At 37.9% G+C, this 15,843-nt stretch overlaps 1 protein-coding gene across 5 annotated transcripts in view; it reads left to right on the top strand.

Annotated features, from left to right (window-relative positions):
* Nucleotides 1–15,843, top strand: part of Pds5b (PDS5 cohesin associated factor B) — a 142,233-nt gene that overhangs the window by 83,164 nt on the left and 43,226 nt on the right. For all 5 annotated transcript variants that reach the window (XM_052167463.1, XM_052167462.1, XM_052167464.1 and 2 more), the window contains exons 14-18: nucleotides 2,850–2,931; nucleotides 4,475–4,523; nucleotides 6,450–6,589; nucleotides 8,404–8,519; nucleotides 12,528–12,633. In XM_052167463.1, the coding sequence (XP_052023423.1) occupies nucleotides 2,850–2,931; nucleotides 4,475–4,523; nucleotides 6,450–6,589; nucleotides 8,404–8,519; nucleotides 12,528–12,633 (493 nt within the window). The remainder of the gene's footprint in view (nucleotides 1–2,849; nucleotides 2,932–4,474; nucleotides 4,524–6,449; nucleotides 6,590–8,403; nucleotides 8,520–12,527; nucleotides 12,634–15,843) is intronic.

Below are 15,843 nucleotides of genomic sequence, written 5' to 3'. Positions count from 1 at the left end.
ACTCATCTTTAGTCCCAGACCTTCAGAGGCAGAGTAGGCAGGATCTCTGAGTTCGAGGCTAGCCTGGTCTACAAAGTGAGTCCATGACAGTTACACAGACTAGCCTTGTCTCAACAAAACAAAACAAAATAAAACAAACAACAAAAAAAACCAAAAGATAACAAAAAAAAGGAAAAACTCATTTTTAAGAGATGTGCTATGAAATAATACCATTGAAAATAAACTCTGATTTGGACTATATAGATAGGGTTTTGATTTTATGGAAGTGGTTCCTGGTGACATATTTAAGGTAGGTGTGTGTCATTTTAAAGTGATTTATTGCCACCGACTATGAAATTAGCTCATTGTCTCTATTAGCTAGTTTTTGGAATTGTGCATATCTGTTTTCCCCAAAATCTTTACATTTTCTTGTGTGTGATAATAGCAAAACCCGTATACATGGGAGTGACAAGACCTTGTGATAGATGTTAACATCCTATGAGTGCTTTGCCCACTTCCTTTACCCTTGCAGAGATCTACTGAAGTCGGTTTCTCTTACCTATTACAAACAGCTTTAAAGTATCATGCGTATGTTTGTGTATATGTTTTCTGTAATCATTTATTTTTGCACATTATACAAATAGATTATTTTATATGTATGTATGTATGTGTGTGTGTATGTATATAGTCTTACACACACAGACACACACACAGGCACACAGTCTTCAGTGTCATTTTTTATTCTTGTTTTGTTTTGAGGCAGGGTCTTCCATCATATCATTGGCAGGCCGGGAACTTCTAGAGCTCTGCCTGCCTCAAGTGCCTGGATTCCTTCTCACCCTAGTTACCTTCTGTTGTCCCCTCCCACTGTCACTGAACTGTCCATCAAGACAATAACTATTGGCAAATTCTCTTGCTATTTAATATTTCCATTACAATTCTTAAGAGAATTTTCTTAAATACATTGTAATAGAAATTCTTAGATGATTCCGAGCGGTGGTTGCACACGCCTTTAGTCCCAGCACTTGGGAGGCAGAGGCAGGCAGATTTCTGAGTTCGAGGCCAGCCTGGTCTACAGAGTGAGTTCCAGGACAGCCAGGGCTACACAGAGAAACCCTGTCTCAAAAAACAAAACAACAACAACAACAACAACAAAAAAAACCAAAAAAAAAACCAAAAAAACAAGAAATTCTTAGACAATGAGGGCCCTTTTTTTTTTTATTTTATTTATTTATTTATTTTTGTTTCAGCTATGGTCATAGTTTATAATGGTTTTATATTTTTGAGGATTTTATATTTAAGTGATAAATATACTAGATTACATAGTTTTATCTGTTTTAACTCAAGACAAATTTCAACATGTGGATCTTTCATAAGTTATAAATTATGAGTTTTCTAGGAGACGGAGTGCGTGTGACTTTGGAGTTCAGAAATAATTTTACAGAGTGTTTCCCTGAAAGTTTTTGTTTTATTTATGCAACATACACTTTGTTTTAGATTTTTATAGTTCTTTGGCAAGTGACTATTTTGTTTTTAGTTAGTCTGTGAATTTACATTCATTACTAATGCAAGTGAAACTGTGAAGCTTTCACTCTCGAAAATAGTAGAATATCAACTAGATTATATCAGTTTGTTTTTAAAAAAATTCTAGTAGCATTTCAAAACCTAGATAAAGAGGGGAATGAAAATAGTGAACGGTTGTCTTTTCTGTCCACGAGAAAGCTTGTTTTATACAAGTTTGCGTTTTGTCACTGTTTCTTGTCAGTCTCTCTCATGTATGTGGCGTCATGGATGAGGCTTAATTGAAAATGAGCTGTGGGCTCAGGAGGTGGCGCAGTCAGTAAAGTGCTTACGCTTAGGCCTGCTCGCTGTGCAGTTCTGAGGTGCTGAGTTTCGGTTTCCCAACCCATGTAAAAGGAGCGAAGGAGTGGCTGAGAGGCAAAGCCCCCAGCTTGCTGGCTCGAGACTGCAGTTTCCTCAGTGAGAGACCCAGTCTCAAGCAGAGGAAGGAAGGTGTCTCAGGGACCCTTGATGTTTTTTCTGACCTCCATGTACATGGATACCCTACACATATGAGTACACGTACATGTACATGGATACCCTACACATATGAATACATACACATATGCATGCATACAAAGTAAACTGATAAAAATACTTTTTTTGTTGGTTTTTTGTTTGTTTGTTTTTGGATTTGGTTTTTTTCGAGACAGGGTTTCTCTGTGTAGCCCTGGCTGTCCTGGAACTCATTATGTAGTCTAGGCTGGCCTCGAACTCAGAAATCCACCAGCCTCTGCCTTCCAGAGTGCTGGGATTACAGGTATGCGCCACCACTGCCCGGCAAAAAATACTTTTTAATAAAATTTTCATAGCAATATTTGGTGCTGAAATTCCATAGTAACGTGGTTACTGGGAAGACGCAATCCCAGCAGTAAGTAGATGATTTCAGTGTGACGTTCACACACTCACACACAGTGGGATTGATATTCGACAGTTACACTCATTTTCTTAATGCTTCTGGTAGATTTCATCTTTCATGTTACAAGATACTGCTTTGTCACTTCATACTTTATTTCTCAGGTTCATAGTCTGTTGCCAGTCTTTCTGCTTAACTTACAAATATGCTCCATTTTATCTTTATTTACAAAACCCAGTGCAGCCTCACAATTCCCTGCCTAATGGCTCTGCTCCTAATGGCTCTGCTATGACATTCGAGTCTTGGCTTCTGGCATGCCGGTTATTTAATCTGTGGATTTTACTTCATTTCTCCTGTTTTGTTTTTCACCTCTCACTCCATTTGATTACAATTAGATAGTTGGAATATTCTGAAAGGATTTTTAGCCTGTTTTGTATGTTTTTGTGTTTTTCAGAGCACTGAATGAAATGTGGAAATGTCAAAATCTACTCCGACATCAAGTAAAAGATTTGCTTGATTTAATTAAACAACCAAAAGTAAGTTAAATTTTAAAGATTTTAGATAGCTTGTATTACAATTATTACCAATTATAGGTTAATATCTCTATAACTTTTACTTAGAATTAATATTCTGGTAATTTTATGGTATTATTTTGTGGTATTCTAGGTGTCTATAACCTTGAGAACAGTCTCAAGTGTTTCTCTCAGTACTCTCTAAGTGGTTTGGTTTACTTTTCTTTTTTTGTTTGTTTGTTTTTCGAGACAGGGTTTCTCTGTGTAGCCCTGGCTGTCCTGGAACTGACTCTGTAGACCAGGCTGGCCTCTAACTCAGAAATCCGCCTGCCTCTGCCTCCCACTGGGATTAAAGGCATGCTTCACCATTGCCCAGTTTGTTTTGTTTTAAATAGGCTAATTGTAGCCTTTTTTTGTTTCCTTTTATTGGGTTTTGTTTATTTGTTTTTCAAGACAAGTTTTTTTATATATATAGTGTAGAATAGAGTTTATTCAGGACATAGGGAGAGGAGTTGAGGGAATAGAAATAGGAAGAGAGAGAGAGACAGAGAGGGAGGGAGAGAAGAAGAGAGGGAGGGAGGGAGGGAGAAGAGGAGAGAGGCACAGGCCAAGGCTGGCCTTGGAGAGAGGGGAAGAGGGTAAGGGAGGGGGAGCAGGAGGAGAGAGCAAGGGCGAAAGCAAGACGGCTTCTCTGACTGGCTGGCACTGCGTTGTAGACCAGTCTGGCCTTGAACTTTGCTTTGTGCCTCCTGAGTCCTTGGATCAGAGGTGTGGGGGCTCCCTCCACACCCCCACCTCCTTGGCTCTTTTCATATTTAAGGCAGGGTCTCTTTAAGTAGCTCATACTGGCCTGAGACTCAGCCTGCAGATTGGGCTAGCTTGGAGCTCACAGTTATCTTCCTGCTTCAGCTTCCTGAGCGCTGGGCTTAAAGGCACCCGGAGCCATGCCTCGCACCTTTTTATTTTCATTGAACTTAATTTACTCTTTTAACTATGGTCATTGAGTCTCTCAAAACTGTCGGGATCTGTTTTCCTCAATAATAGACATGTAAACATTCCTTTAGTGGTGCTTGCTGTCAGTAGACATAGGTTCAGTGTTACCGTGCTGGAGGTCAGCGTGCTTCTGTTAGAAGCATCTGGAAGTGCTTCTCTTTGTTATCCAGTTTTTTTATTACTTTACCTTGTGGATGTGGAGGTGCAGAGTGCAAAAGTGTTACTGAAATATGGCGTGTTCTTGTATTCACGTGGGTGACATTAGTCTGCTTCTAGAACGATTGAAGTCGTAGTAGGATCCAGGCAGTGTGTTAGGAGCTTTGGTTGTGAGCTGAGTGACTGCGTGAGATCACAAGCAGGCCTGCCTGCCTTTGAGACGCTCACTGTGGAGCTGCTCTTTGTTGCCAACTGACAGAACTTAGCATGGTCACATGACTTCTATACTTTTAACTCCACGCATTTATCTAGGATTTAAAGTTACTGAACATCTAGCCATGGTCTAGAGAGTTGTTGAAGATGCTTGTGTAGTCTTCTTAGTGAATTTTAATTGTGCATTTTTGTATGTGATTTACAGACAGATGCCAGTGTCAAGGCCATATTTTCAAAAGTGATGGTTATTACAAGTAAGTGTTTTAAATCTTTATAAAATTTAAGTTATTTTAATTCTCTATTGTAATAATCAAAGAAATTAATACTCTTTTTGCTTGCTATACAATAGACGACTCAATTTCTCCCCCCCATTTTCATTTATTCTGTGTGCTATCTAGATTTTTAAGTTTTCTTGATTACATAAGAAAAGCTTGAGAAAAGCTTTAGTATGTGTGTTGTTTCTGAGAATTAAGTCATTACACAAGCTGAGCTGTGAACATTGAGCCTGCGTGGTTTCCTTCACTGACGTTAGCCTCCAGCATTGGTTGCTTTCTCCTCACCTGGTCACTCACTGTGTGCAGCTTGTTGACAGAAGAGAGCTGGGAGAACGGGGAGAGTGGGTCTGCCACAGTTCACTTGGCGATAAAGAAAGGTTGGGCTGAGCTCAACACTGCAGCTGCTTTAGAGGAACCCCGAGATACTGAAGAGAATAGTAACTTAGTAACTGTCCATTGGTGCTCTCCTAGATTCCACTTTGAAGAGCGCATTCAGAACTAGGCACCACTGAGACTCAGGTAGTTGAGCCTTCTCAGCCAGCCCTTCCTGGGAGCTCTCCAGCTCTAGTCTGGTCCTCTGCAGCTGGCTGTGGATGCGGACACTGTCCTTTCGAGGACCTCATTCTAGATCCTGGTTCCAGAGATGCTAGTATCTCACAGATGTTACTGGTGTGGAGAAAAGGAATCCTGTGCATTTATAAAATGCTGAATTTGCTTTTTGGTGCTGTTTTCTTCCATCTCACCATCCTTGATTTTCCTAAACAACAGGCCTTAATATGATGCCTATCCCAGTAAAGGGGCTCTTAAATTATTTACAAACACCGTTAAGTCCTCAATACTAATTCCAGTGAATTAGTAGTTATCATTGGAACATAATTCATAAAGTTCTACATTAGAACTTTTAACAGCTTGTTCCCAATACTTTTCTGCTTATATTTTACTTTTTAAAAATTATTATGCAGATATTCATCTTTTATAAGTCTTCATGCTTATTTATTTTTGAGACAGACTTTCACCTTATAGCCCTGGTCACTTTGTAAACCAGACTGGCCTTGAACTCAGAGATTCTTCTGCCACTGGCTTCCAAGTGTAGGCCACCAAACTAGGCTTCTCTCTTTCATGCTAGTTTTTTCTTGTATAGAGACATGAAAGGACCGTATAGCAAGTATTACATATGATTACCACAGGACAGTATTCTTACTACAGGCAGTGACCATTTTTGCTGAGACTTAAGGACTGCTCAGGCTTAAGGATTTCGGAGACTTGTTAAGTTTTCTGTGTTACATTTAAGATAGTTATAGTTTCTTTTATTGTTATGTTAGTCTTGTTTTTTCTGAGCAGTTAAATTGCCAGGAAAACCAGAACCAGTTAAGATCACCATTTTCTTAGCTCCTCTCAGTGCTGTCTGTGATGCACACAGTGGAGGAGTGCTGTGGTGAATTCTGCAGAGTGATCCTTTCTTACCAATAGAGACGTAGAGAGCAAGTCGCCAGGGATGGCATGCTCAGTGCCTTTCAGCACCACATGCGGATGTCTGTCCCTGTGGAGACTCTGGGATTGTTTTCACAATGCAAAGGCGACGTAGGGGAATGTAGTGAACTGACTCTCCTAGGGACTTTTGTAGCAAAGTGTGAGCAACATCTAAGGATGAGCAACATCTTAGGCTATCCTTGCTGTCAGGAGCTCTTCAGAAAGGCTCCGCCTTTCCTGTGGCCATCTCTTAACCCTGATGCTTTTTCCTAATTTTTCTCTGAAGCGGATTTCTCTTACAGAAAGTATTGATGGTGCTTTACAATTCGTTAAACTAAGAGCAATTTGTAGATAAAGTTTATTAATTAGAAATACAAAATAGAATGTTTTATTTTTATCAGTTTGTGAAATTATGAAACTTTATTTTATTTTAAGGAAATTTGCCAGATCCTGGTAAGGCCCAGGACTTTATGAAGAAGTTCACACAAGTGTTGGAAGATGATGAGAAAATACGGAAACAGTTGGAAGCCCTTGTTAGTCCCACATGCTCCTGCAAGCAGGCTGAAGGCTGTGTGGTAAGGGGACAGCAGGGAGAACCCATGTGTGGACATGCATAGAACTCTTTCAGTACATATACCTCGTTTTTATATTATTTCAGTTTACAAAATGTTAAATAAGTAACAATTCAGTAAATTATAATCCTGCAGAGAGAGTTGCCATTCATATTGTATTTCCTTTCAAAATGAAATTATTCTATATGAAGAATTTTACACATTCCATTTCCATTAGTTTTTACAGGGTTAAATTTCATAGCATTCCATTCATTTGTTCTCTAGCTTGGTGAGTGCCAGCATTTACGGGTCCTTCTCAGAAACCCTCCCTCCCTCTCTTCCTTCTTTTGGAGTGGGGTCTGCTGCTCATACTGGGCTTGAGCTAAACTCCTGATATCGTTTCCTATGGAATTGACATTGTAGTTTCATCCCCGTGCTTCTGGCTCTACTGTGCAACACTTTCATAACTGAGTATTTTTAGAAGCTCTTGATTTCTACCGATTATTAGACTAATTACTTGGGTTAATCGTACATTCCTACTGCCTTTAAATGTATTTCTCAATCATAATTCTGTCCACTGATTGTTAAAAACAAAACCGAAGTAAAAACAAACAAAACACAGTTCAATATGTATTTAGTTGCTTATTTTCTGACCATTTTTTCCCTGAAGTTTTTTTTAATCATTTATACTTCTTTTGTGAGTTGAATGATTAAAATCTTTGCCTATTTTTATAGAGTAATATTTTTTATTTGCAACTTGTTGGTTTGTAACCTGTCATTGTTGAGTGGCAAATAATTTTCTGTCAGCTTTCATTTGTTTGTAATGTCTTTTTATATCATGATTTCAATTTTTACCTAGCTATGGATAAAATATTTGCCTCTTGGGTATTGCTTTGGGTGCCTTGATCATAAAATTCCATTTCATTGCAAGTTGCGATGGTTAATGTTAGTTATCAGCTTGATCTGTAAGATAGTCTCTGAACACCTCTGAGAGGAGTTATCGGATTGTATTAATTGAAGTAGGAAGACTGACCCACCTGTAGGCGGCACCATTCCTTAGGCAGGGCCTTCTGGACTGTGTGCATCTGGAGAAAGAGCTGAGCTACAGTGCTTGTACTCATTGTTCTCGGTTGGTTCCTGATTATGGTGTGATAGGATTAGCTCCCTCGAGCTCACCTGTGTCCTTCCTCTCTGAAGTGACTGACTGTATAACTTGGGAACTGTTAGCCCGAATATATCTCCCTCTCTAAGTTGCTCTTGTCAGGTATTTTATAATTGTAACAGGAAAAGACACTAAGCTATATTAGAAATATTTATCTAGGTTTTATTAATTTATTTAACTCATCTATCCTTTGAGATGCGTTTTAGAAAAAAGATGATTCTTGGTTCTTTCCCAGGTGGGCTGAATGAGAATCTTCAGAATGAAGTCTAGGAATTTAGTTTCTTAACAGTTCTCTTTGACAATATTGCTTGCTAAAGTTTGTCTTTCCAATTTTGATTTTACTCTTATATTTGTATTCTTTCAAATTAATAATTTTTATGTATGACATGACATCAGAGTCTAACCTTGTTTTTACTCAAAATAGTCGTTCAGGTTTTTTTTCTATATTGCATAATGTGCATCTTATTTTCTTGGAATGTTAATAATGATGCACATTTTATTTACTTGGAATGAACTCAATTCTTAACCTAGTTTTTGTTTGTTTGTTTTTTTAAAACTTAGCTATAGAGTTGTGTTTTTCAGCATTAGAATTACAGAATGTTATAGGTTCTGAACATTTTAAGATAATGATATGTTTAAATATATTTTTATAATAATTTACAAATCTGCATTTCAGCGTGAAATAACTAAGAAGTTGGGCAACCCTAAACAGCCTACAAATCCTTTCTTGGAAATGATCAAGTTTCTCTTGGAGAGGATAGCTCCTGTACACATAGATACTGAATCCATCAGGTATTTGTATTTAAGAATATTCAACTTCCTCCGTGTTTCCCAGTTATGCACAATCACAGTCATGTCAATCACAAGTTATCAAGTCAGCTGCTTATCAGTATTTTTATGTGCAGTCATCTGTACTCTATATTTGTGTGTGTAACTTGTATTCATTCATAATCAGTTGGCTAGCTTTTCTTCTTTCTCAGTTTGCTTTCACTTTATTACTTCAGAGATCTCAAAAGACTATCTCTAGGTGGTACTATTTTATCTAGGAAGGAAGCATAGGTAAGATTTTGCTTTTATAGAAATGAGAGAAAAATATCATAGGCATTGAAATTATAATCCAGACTAACCGGATAGGGATATGGGGGTGTTTTGAAGCTGACTTCCATCTGTTACATTATAGTATAGAGGTGTGAGTGCTGTGTGCCTGGGGTTAGAAGTGGACTGCTATTAACACTGAACTGTGGGCTCTGGTTTACTCTTTTTTCCTTTGGGAATCACAGATTGAGGTGCTGAGTGGAGGAGAGAGGAGAGAGATTGAGCCTTTGTTGTGGTGGTCTATGAATATATGCTAGTAGATGGGAGAAACAGAACATACTTGAGGAAAATGCCAAAAGAGTACCCCTGGAAGGAGTCAGAAGACAAGGTTTCAAGCCCGCATAATGAACCCTGATATTTGAAGAGAATAAAAAGGGTCTTTTGCCCTCCCCCCCCCCATTTTTGAAGTAGATAACATGTAATTATTATTTGGACATGGAAAAATTTTTTACTTTTCCCCCCTCCTTTCCTTTCTCCCATTTCTGGTTTTCTTGTATTTATTTAAATACATTCTTGTATTTATTTAGATAGCCCAAGTTGTCCTTGAACTCAAACCGTGCATGTAGCTGAGGATGACCTTGAATTTCTCATCCTCCTGATTTTTTTTATTTTCCAAGTGCTGGGATTATTGGAATAAGCCACCAGACCTGGCTACATTGGTTTGTTGTTGTTGCTGTTGTTGTTGATGATGTTGTTGTTGTTGTTTAATCAAGTAACATTGAGTTTTAAATGAAATTATGAGACTTGACTGCTATGCTGAAATTGAATAGAAAATGAAAAATAATATGGACAGATGGACAGTTTTTTACAGTACAGAAATTAGAGAACTGTAGACATCAGGTTGTTTCAGGTTTCTAAACCGGAAAACTGTGAACGTTTTCACAAGTAAGATGTATGCTGTGAGCCGATAGGCTGAGGACCAAGCCCAGCCCTTTGGTGTCAGGAGCTTACAGCTCCCGGGAGGTGTATGAGAACTGAGAGAGCAACAGGAAGCAGCAATTCCTACTATAGTAAATCTGGAAGGATGTGAATATTTCTCTTGGAAATTTCATGGACTGGGAACTGCCTTTGCAGGCTCTGAACAACAGCAGTGTTAAGGTGCAGTGCGGTCAGTGCTGCTCTACTGTGCTGGCCTCTCGGGCAGGCAGTCTGGCTGGCTGGACAGCGCCTTTCCGTCTCTGCAGTTTCTAGATGGGTGAATGGTGAAAACCTTTAAGGTTTTTCTAAGGTTTTTTTTGTTTGTTTGTTTTTGTTTTTTAAATTACAACTGATAAATATTTAAATAAGGAGAAAAAATTCACCAAACATTTCTTGGCTAATTGTATTTCTTTGGGGGAATTCTTTAATTTTCTATGGTTACCTCAGAGGAACATATTTTGATTTTTGTTAATTGATTACAAAAATGATAAGGCTCTGATCCCCATGTTTTATTCTAAGTCTATTAATAAATAGTAAATTACCTAATTATTTTTGGTTTTTGATCTTTTGGACATTGTTATATTAAGTAATTTTGTTTTCTACATTTTCATCTGTAATTGGTCTGGAGTTTAATGGCATCGGGATTGTTCTGTTTATATTGTACATGATAGTTGGCTGAATTAATTGTTTATTGAAAAAAATTGATCCATTTTTTTGAAGTGTTTCCTTGTTGAACAAATTCGTGTACGTTTTACTTGGATCCATGCTGATTTTCCTGAGGGGTTTTTTTGTTTTGTTTTTGTTTTTTTGTTTTTGTTTTTTTTGGGTTTTTTTGTTTTTTTTTTTTTTCCCCGAGACAGGGTTTCAGGGTTTCTCTGTATAGCCCTGGCTGGCCTTGAACTCAGAAATCCACCTGCCTCTACCTCCTGAGTGCTGGGATTAAAGCAGTGGCTGCCACCCGGCCACGGCTGCTTTCCTGAGGTATTCTTTTTGTCTCACTCACAGGACTCTTTTGCTCCCCCCACACTGTTTGGCCTCAGGCATGCCACTGGTCTTGCAGATGGGCAGGAGTGTACATGGGCTCAGAGTTTCTCATCCCCATGGACATGAGGATTCTGTCAGCAACTTCTGTTCCTAGACATCTTTGTATCTTGGCTTCTCAGTTAAACACCTTCTGCACATTTTAGCCGATTTTCCCTGATAGAGAAAATCACTTGTTCTGAGAGCTTCATTTGTATTACCTCACTAATTTATTTTTGGTTAATTTCTTAGGTTAACATACAGAGTGTGTTACATTATATATGATATACTTGTCATTTGTTCTTCACTGAATACTAAAGCAGATTTAAAAATAGTTTGCTGATTTTTTGCTTTTTCTGGCTGATGCTTCCCTTGAGGCTGCGTGTGATTGGCTCTTGTCCCTCTACTATGCTCCTGGCTTCTGCCTCTGACTTTCTCTGTGGTTCCTTTTAGATGATCCTTTTTTTATTTTAATTTTTTTAAACATTTATTTATTATATGTAAGTACACTGTAGCTGTCTTCAGACACACCAGAAGAGGGCATTAGATCTTTTTACGGATGGTTGTGAGCCACCATGTGGGTGCTAGGATTTGAACTCATTACCCTTGGAAGAGCAATAGGTGCTCTTACCCACTGAGTCATCTCTCCAGCTCTTAGATGATACTGTTAATATATGTGTGTTTACTTTCTTGTGGCCTTTCTACTATTATTATGGAAGAAAACAAAAGTTAAAATTTTTAATCTTTCTACTTTATAGAAGAATTGTGTTATTGTTGGCAATATGATTCAGGTTGGAGATTTTTATATGGGTAATTGGATTTATGAAACTAGGGAAAAGTCATTTTATGGAAACTTAAAAGGGAAGACTTACTTAGGAAAACAATATGTAAATGAAAATACTTGAGAGAAATAAGCTTTTTTAAGTGTGAACATGATTGTATATTTGTATGTGTGTCGAAGGGTGCATAGGCAGAGACCCATGTGTGGAAGTCAGGGCCACTTACAGCATCGGGTCTTCTTACCTTGTGTGTCCTGTGTGTGAATCATGCTCAAGTAACCAGGCTGGGTGTGTGGCAAGGGCTGGTAAACCCTGAGTCCTCTTGCCAGCCAAAAATACACTTTGTATGTAAGAAAATTTTAAATTCTTGTTAGAGAGACAGATAGACTTTATTCCATTATTTATACTAAATTTGAGCATAAAATATTTTTGAAGAAACAACTCTACTAAATATTTTAAGGAACATTGTACAAACTTTTATTTTGGTATGCTTTATATCTGTACTGTTACTTTGCTACTTGATGCTTATAAAATGAACAACTGCATTGGTGTGAATGATTACTTGAAGTCAGTGTCAATGCATTATTAATGTTTGTTTATAGCAAGATCAGCCTGTTTCTAAAGCTGAAAAACATGGCTAGTTTTCTCATGGTCTCTTTTACAAGGTTTTGTTTTATCTGATAGAATTTTAGCAGCAGGTCTGTGGTTTCTGACTCTTAGATCTTTGTCTGCTACAGAAAAGATACTAACTAGTAAAGGTACTGATGGCATTCAGAAAGAGCGCTTTGCTTGCTTTTATTTGAATGGGTAAAGGAAGAGAACATACTTTGAAAAGATTTTGCTGTAATTTGTTTTATAATAATGTTTGGAACAAACCATACAGAAATACTGTGCACTGTGTAGCTATTTAGTATTTAGGTGCCTTTCTCAGATACTGCTAATGTGTTATCGTTGGAAGAAATAACACTTCTGTTTTCTTATCCTTTAGTGCTCTTATCAAGCAAGTGAATAAATCAATAGATGGGACAGCAGATGACGAGGATGAGGGCGTTCCAACTGACCAAGCTATCAGGGCAGGCCTGGAGCTGCTGAAGGTAGATACCTGTCTAATAGACAGGTTACTGTGTTTTATTTCAAAGCCTCACTGTAGCTCTGATTGGTCTGAAACTTGATATGTAGGTACAGATCTGCTAGGCTTGCTTTCCATATTCTGACATTTGGGGGCTAATACCACTTATTCCTAAGATTTGCTTCTCAAAGTTGTATAACCTAATGAAAATGTATCTTAGTTTAAAAAAAAATAGTCAAATGGAAATTTCTTCATGTTTCAGTTTTAAGTCCTGTTATCAAAATGATTGTTAGTTTAGAGGGCTACACCGAGGAGGCATTAGTGACGATAGAGTGAGCCTTTTGATGACTAGCATGCCTGTCACCACATTGTTGACAACATAACCAACCATAGCAACAAAATATTTAGAAGCCTTTTATTCATAAAAAGTTTTTAAATTTCATTTTAATTAGTTTTATTTAGTTTACAACCATACTGATTGTTCTATTTTTTTTTTAATTCGATACATTTTTTACTTGCATTGCATCAAATGATTTCCCCTTTTCTGGCTCCCCACTCCCCGAAAGTCCCATAAGCCCTCTTCCCTCCCCCTGTTCCCCCATCCACCCCTTCCCACTTCCCTGTTCTGGTATTGCCCTACACTGCTGCACTGGGCCTTTCCAGAACCAGGGGCTACTCCTCAGTTCTTCTTGGACATCATTTGATATGTGGATTATGTCTTGGGTATTCCAAGTTTCTAGGCTAATATCCACTTATTAGTGAGTGCATACCATGATTGATCTTTTGAGACTGGGTTACCTCACTTAGGATGATGTTCTCCAGCTCCATCCATTTGTCTAAGAATTTCATGAATTCATTGTTTCTAATGGCAGAATAGTACTCCATTGTGTATATATACCACATTTTTTGTATCCATTCCTCCGCTGAGGGACACCTGGGTTCTTTCCAGCTTCTGGCTATTATAAATAGGGCTGAGTGGAGCATGTATCCTTATTACATGCTGGGGAATCCTCTGGGTATATGCCCAGAAGTGGTATAGCAGGGTCCTCCGGAAGTGACGTGCCCAGTTTTCTGAGGAACTGCCAGACTGATTTCCAGGGTGGTTGTATCAATTTGCAATCCCACCAGCAGTGGAGGAGTGTTCCTCTTTCTCCACATCCTCGCTAACACCTCCAGTTTCCTGAGTTTTTAATCTTCGCCATTCTGACTGGTGTAAGGTGAAATCTCAGGGTTGTTTTGATTTGCATTTCCCTAATGACTAATGATGTTGAGCATTTTTAAAGATTCTTCTCAGCCATCCTAAGTTCTTCAGGTGAAAATTCTTTGTTTAGTTTTGTACCCCATTTTTTAATAGGGTTATTTGGTTTTCTGGGGTCTAACTTCTTAAGTTCTTTGTATATATTGGATATTAGCCCTCTGTCGGATGTAGGGTTGGTGAAGATCTTTTCCCAATTTGTTGGTTGCTTATTTGTCCTTTTGATGGTATCCTTTGCCTTACAGAAACTTTGTAATTTTATGAGGTCCCATTTGTCAATTCTTGATCTTAGAGCATACGCTATTGGTGTTCTATTCAGGAACTTTCCCCCTGTACCGATGTCCTCAAGGGTCTTCCCCAGTTTCTTTTCTATTAGTTTCAGAGTGTCTGGTTTTATGTGGAGGTCCTTGATCCATTTGGAGTTGAGCTTAGTCCAAGGAGACAAGGATGGATCAATTCACATTCTTCTGCATGCTGACCTCCAGTTGAACCAGCACCATTTGCTGAAAAAGCTATCTTTTTTCCACTGGATGTTTTCAGCCCGTTTGTTGAGGATCAAGTGGCCATAGGTGTGTGGGTTCATTTCTGGATCTTCAATCCTGTTCCATTGATCCGCCTGCCTGTCACTGTACCAATACCATGCAGCTTTTAACACTATTGCTCTGTAGTATTGCTTGAAGTCAGGGATACTGATTCCCCCAGATTTTCTTTTGTTGTTGAGAATAGTTTTAGCTATCCTGGGTTTTTTGTTATTCCAGATGAATTTGAGAATTGCTCTTTCTAACTCTATGAAGAACTGAGTTGGGATTTTGATGGGTTTTGCGTTGAATCTGTATATTGCTTTTGGCAAGATGGCCATTTTAACTATATTAATCCTGCCAATCCACAAGCATGGCAGATTTTTCCTTTTTCTGAGGTCTTCTTCCATTTCTTTCTTCAGAGACTTGAAGTTCTTGTCATACAGATCTTTCACTTGATTGGTCAGAGTCACACCAAGGTACTTTATACTGTTTGGCTATTGTGAAGGGTGTCATTTCCCTAATTTCTTTCTCACCCTGCTTATCCTTTGAGTATAGGAAGGCTACTGATTTGCTTGAGTTGATTTTATAACCTGCCACTTTGCTGAAGTTGTTTATAAAAGATAAGCATTTCTTAGTGACAAAAATTTTAAGAGTGTTGGTTTTCAGCTGTTATTGATATGAGCTGAGAGGCTGGGACATTAGTTGTCTCTGAGCACTTCTTCCTGTGTAATAGTTATACTGACAGTGTCTCATAGAGGGGTACAGCACATCACACAGAATTTCTTAGTTCATGCCAGTCCTAGCAAACATAATAAATGTGAAATGGTGACTGCTCCAGTTCTGCATATCATAGCATTGCTGCTTTCTTACTGTTGACTATTTAGAGTTTTCAAGTTTTATTTATATAAACAGTACTAAAATAAAATTTGTGTGTAATGTCTTTTTCAAGCCAAATGTCTTTACTTGGTTGAAGAGAACAAGGGCCTTTGAATTTCTAGGAGATATACACATGTAATTAAAAATTTTGTAGACACAATTTTTTTATGTATAAATCTGTATTTTCTTTATAAAGAAATTGTATATAAAAACACTTTTTTCATATCACTTTACAGAGAATTTTTTCCTATATGCCATCCTTACTATGGGGAAGTACCAATCTCTGTAACGTTTACAAACATAAAGTGCTAATCCACTAAGTACAAACAGTATCATAATTTCTACAGTGTCACTTGTGACCAACCTTCTGTATATTAATCATGTACATCTAATTCTGTTAATTTTTTAGTTTGTATACCTTCTGATGACTCAGTCTTTTCTTTAAAATTTTGATTTGAATAACTCAATTTTCTTTGGTTTTTAATGGGAAGTATTTGATGAATAAAAATTATTATACTTAGGTTATAAACCATGTTATCACAGTTAATACTACTGACAAGTAAGTAGAATGATGTTTGGTCAG

The sequence above is a fragment of the Apodemus sylvaticus genome, chromosome 22, assembly GCF_947179515.1.
Source record: "Apodemus sylvaticus chromosome 22, mApoSyl1.1, whole genome shotgun sequence".
In the NCBI taxonomy this organism is placed as follows: domain Eukaryota; kingdom Metazoa; phylum Chordata; class Mammalia; order Rodentia; family Muridae; genus Apodemus; species Apodemus sylvaticus.
This window is presented reverse-complemented; position numbering and strand designations above follow the sequence as displayed.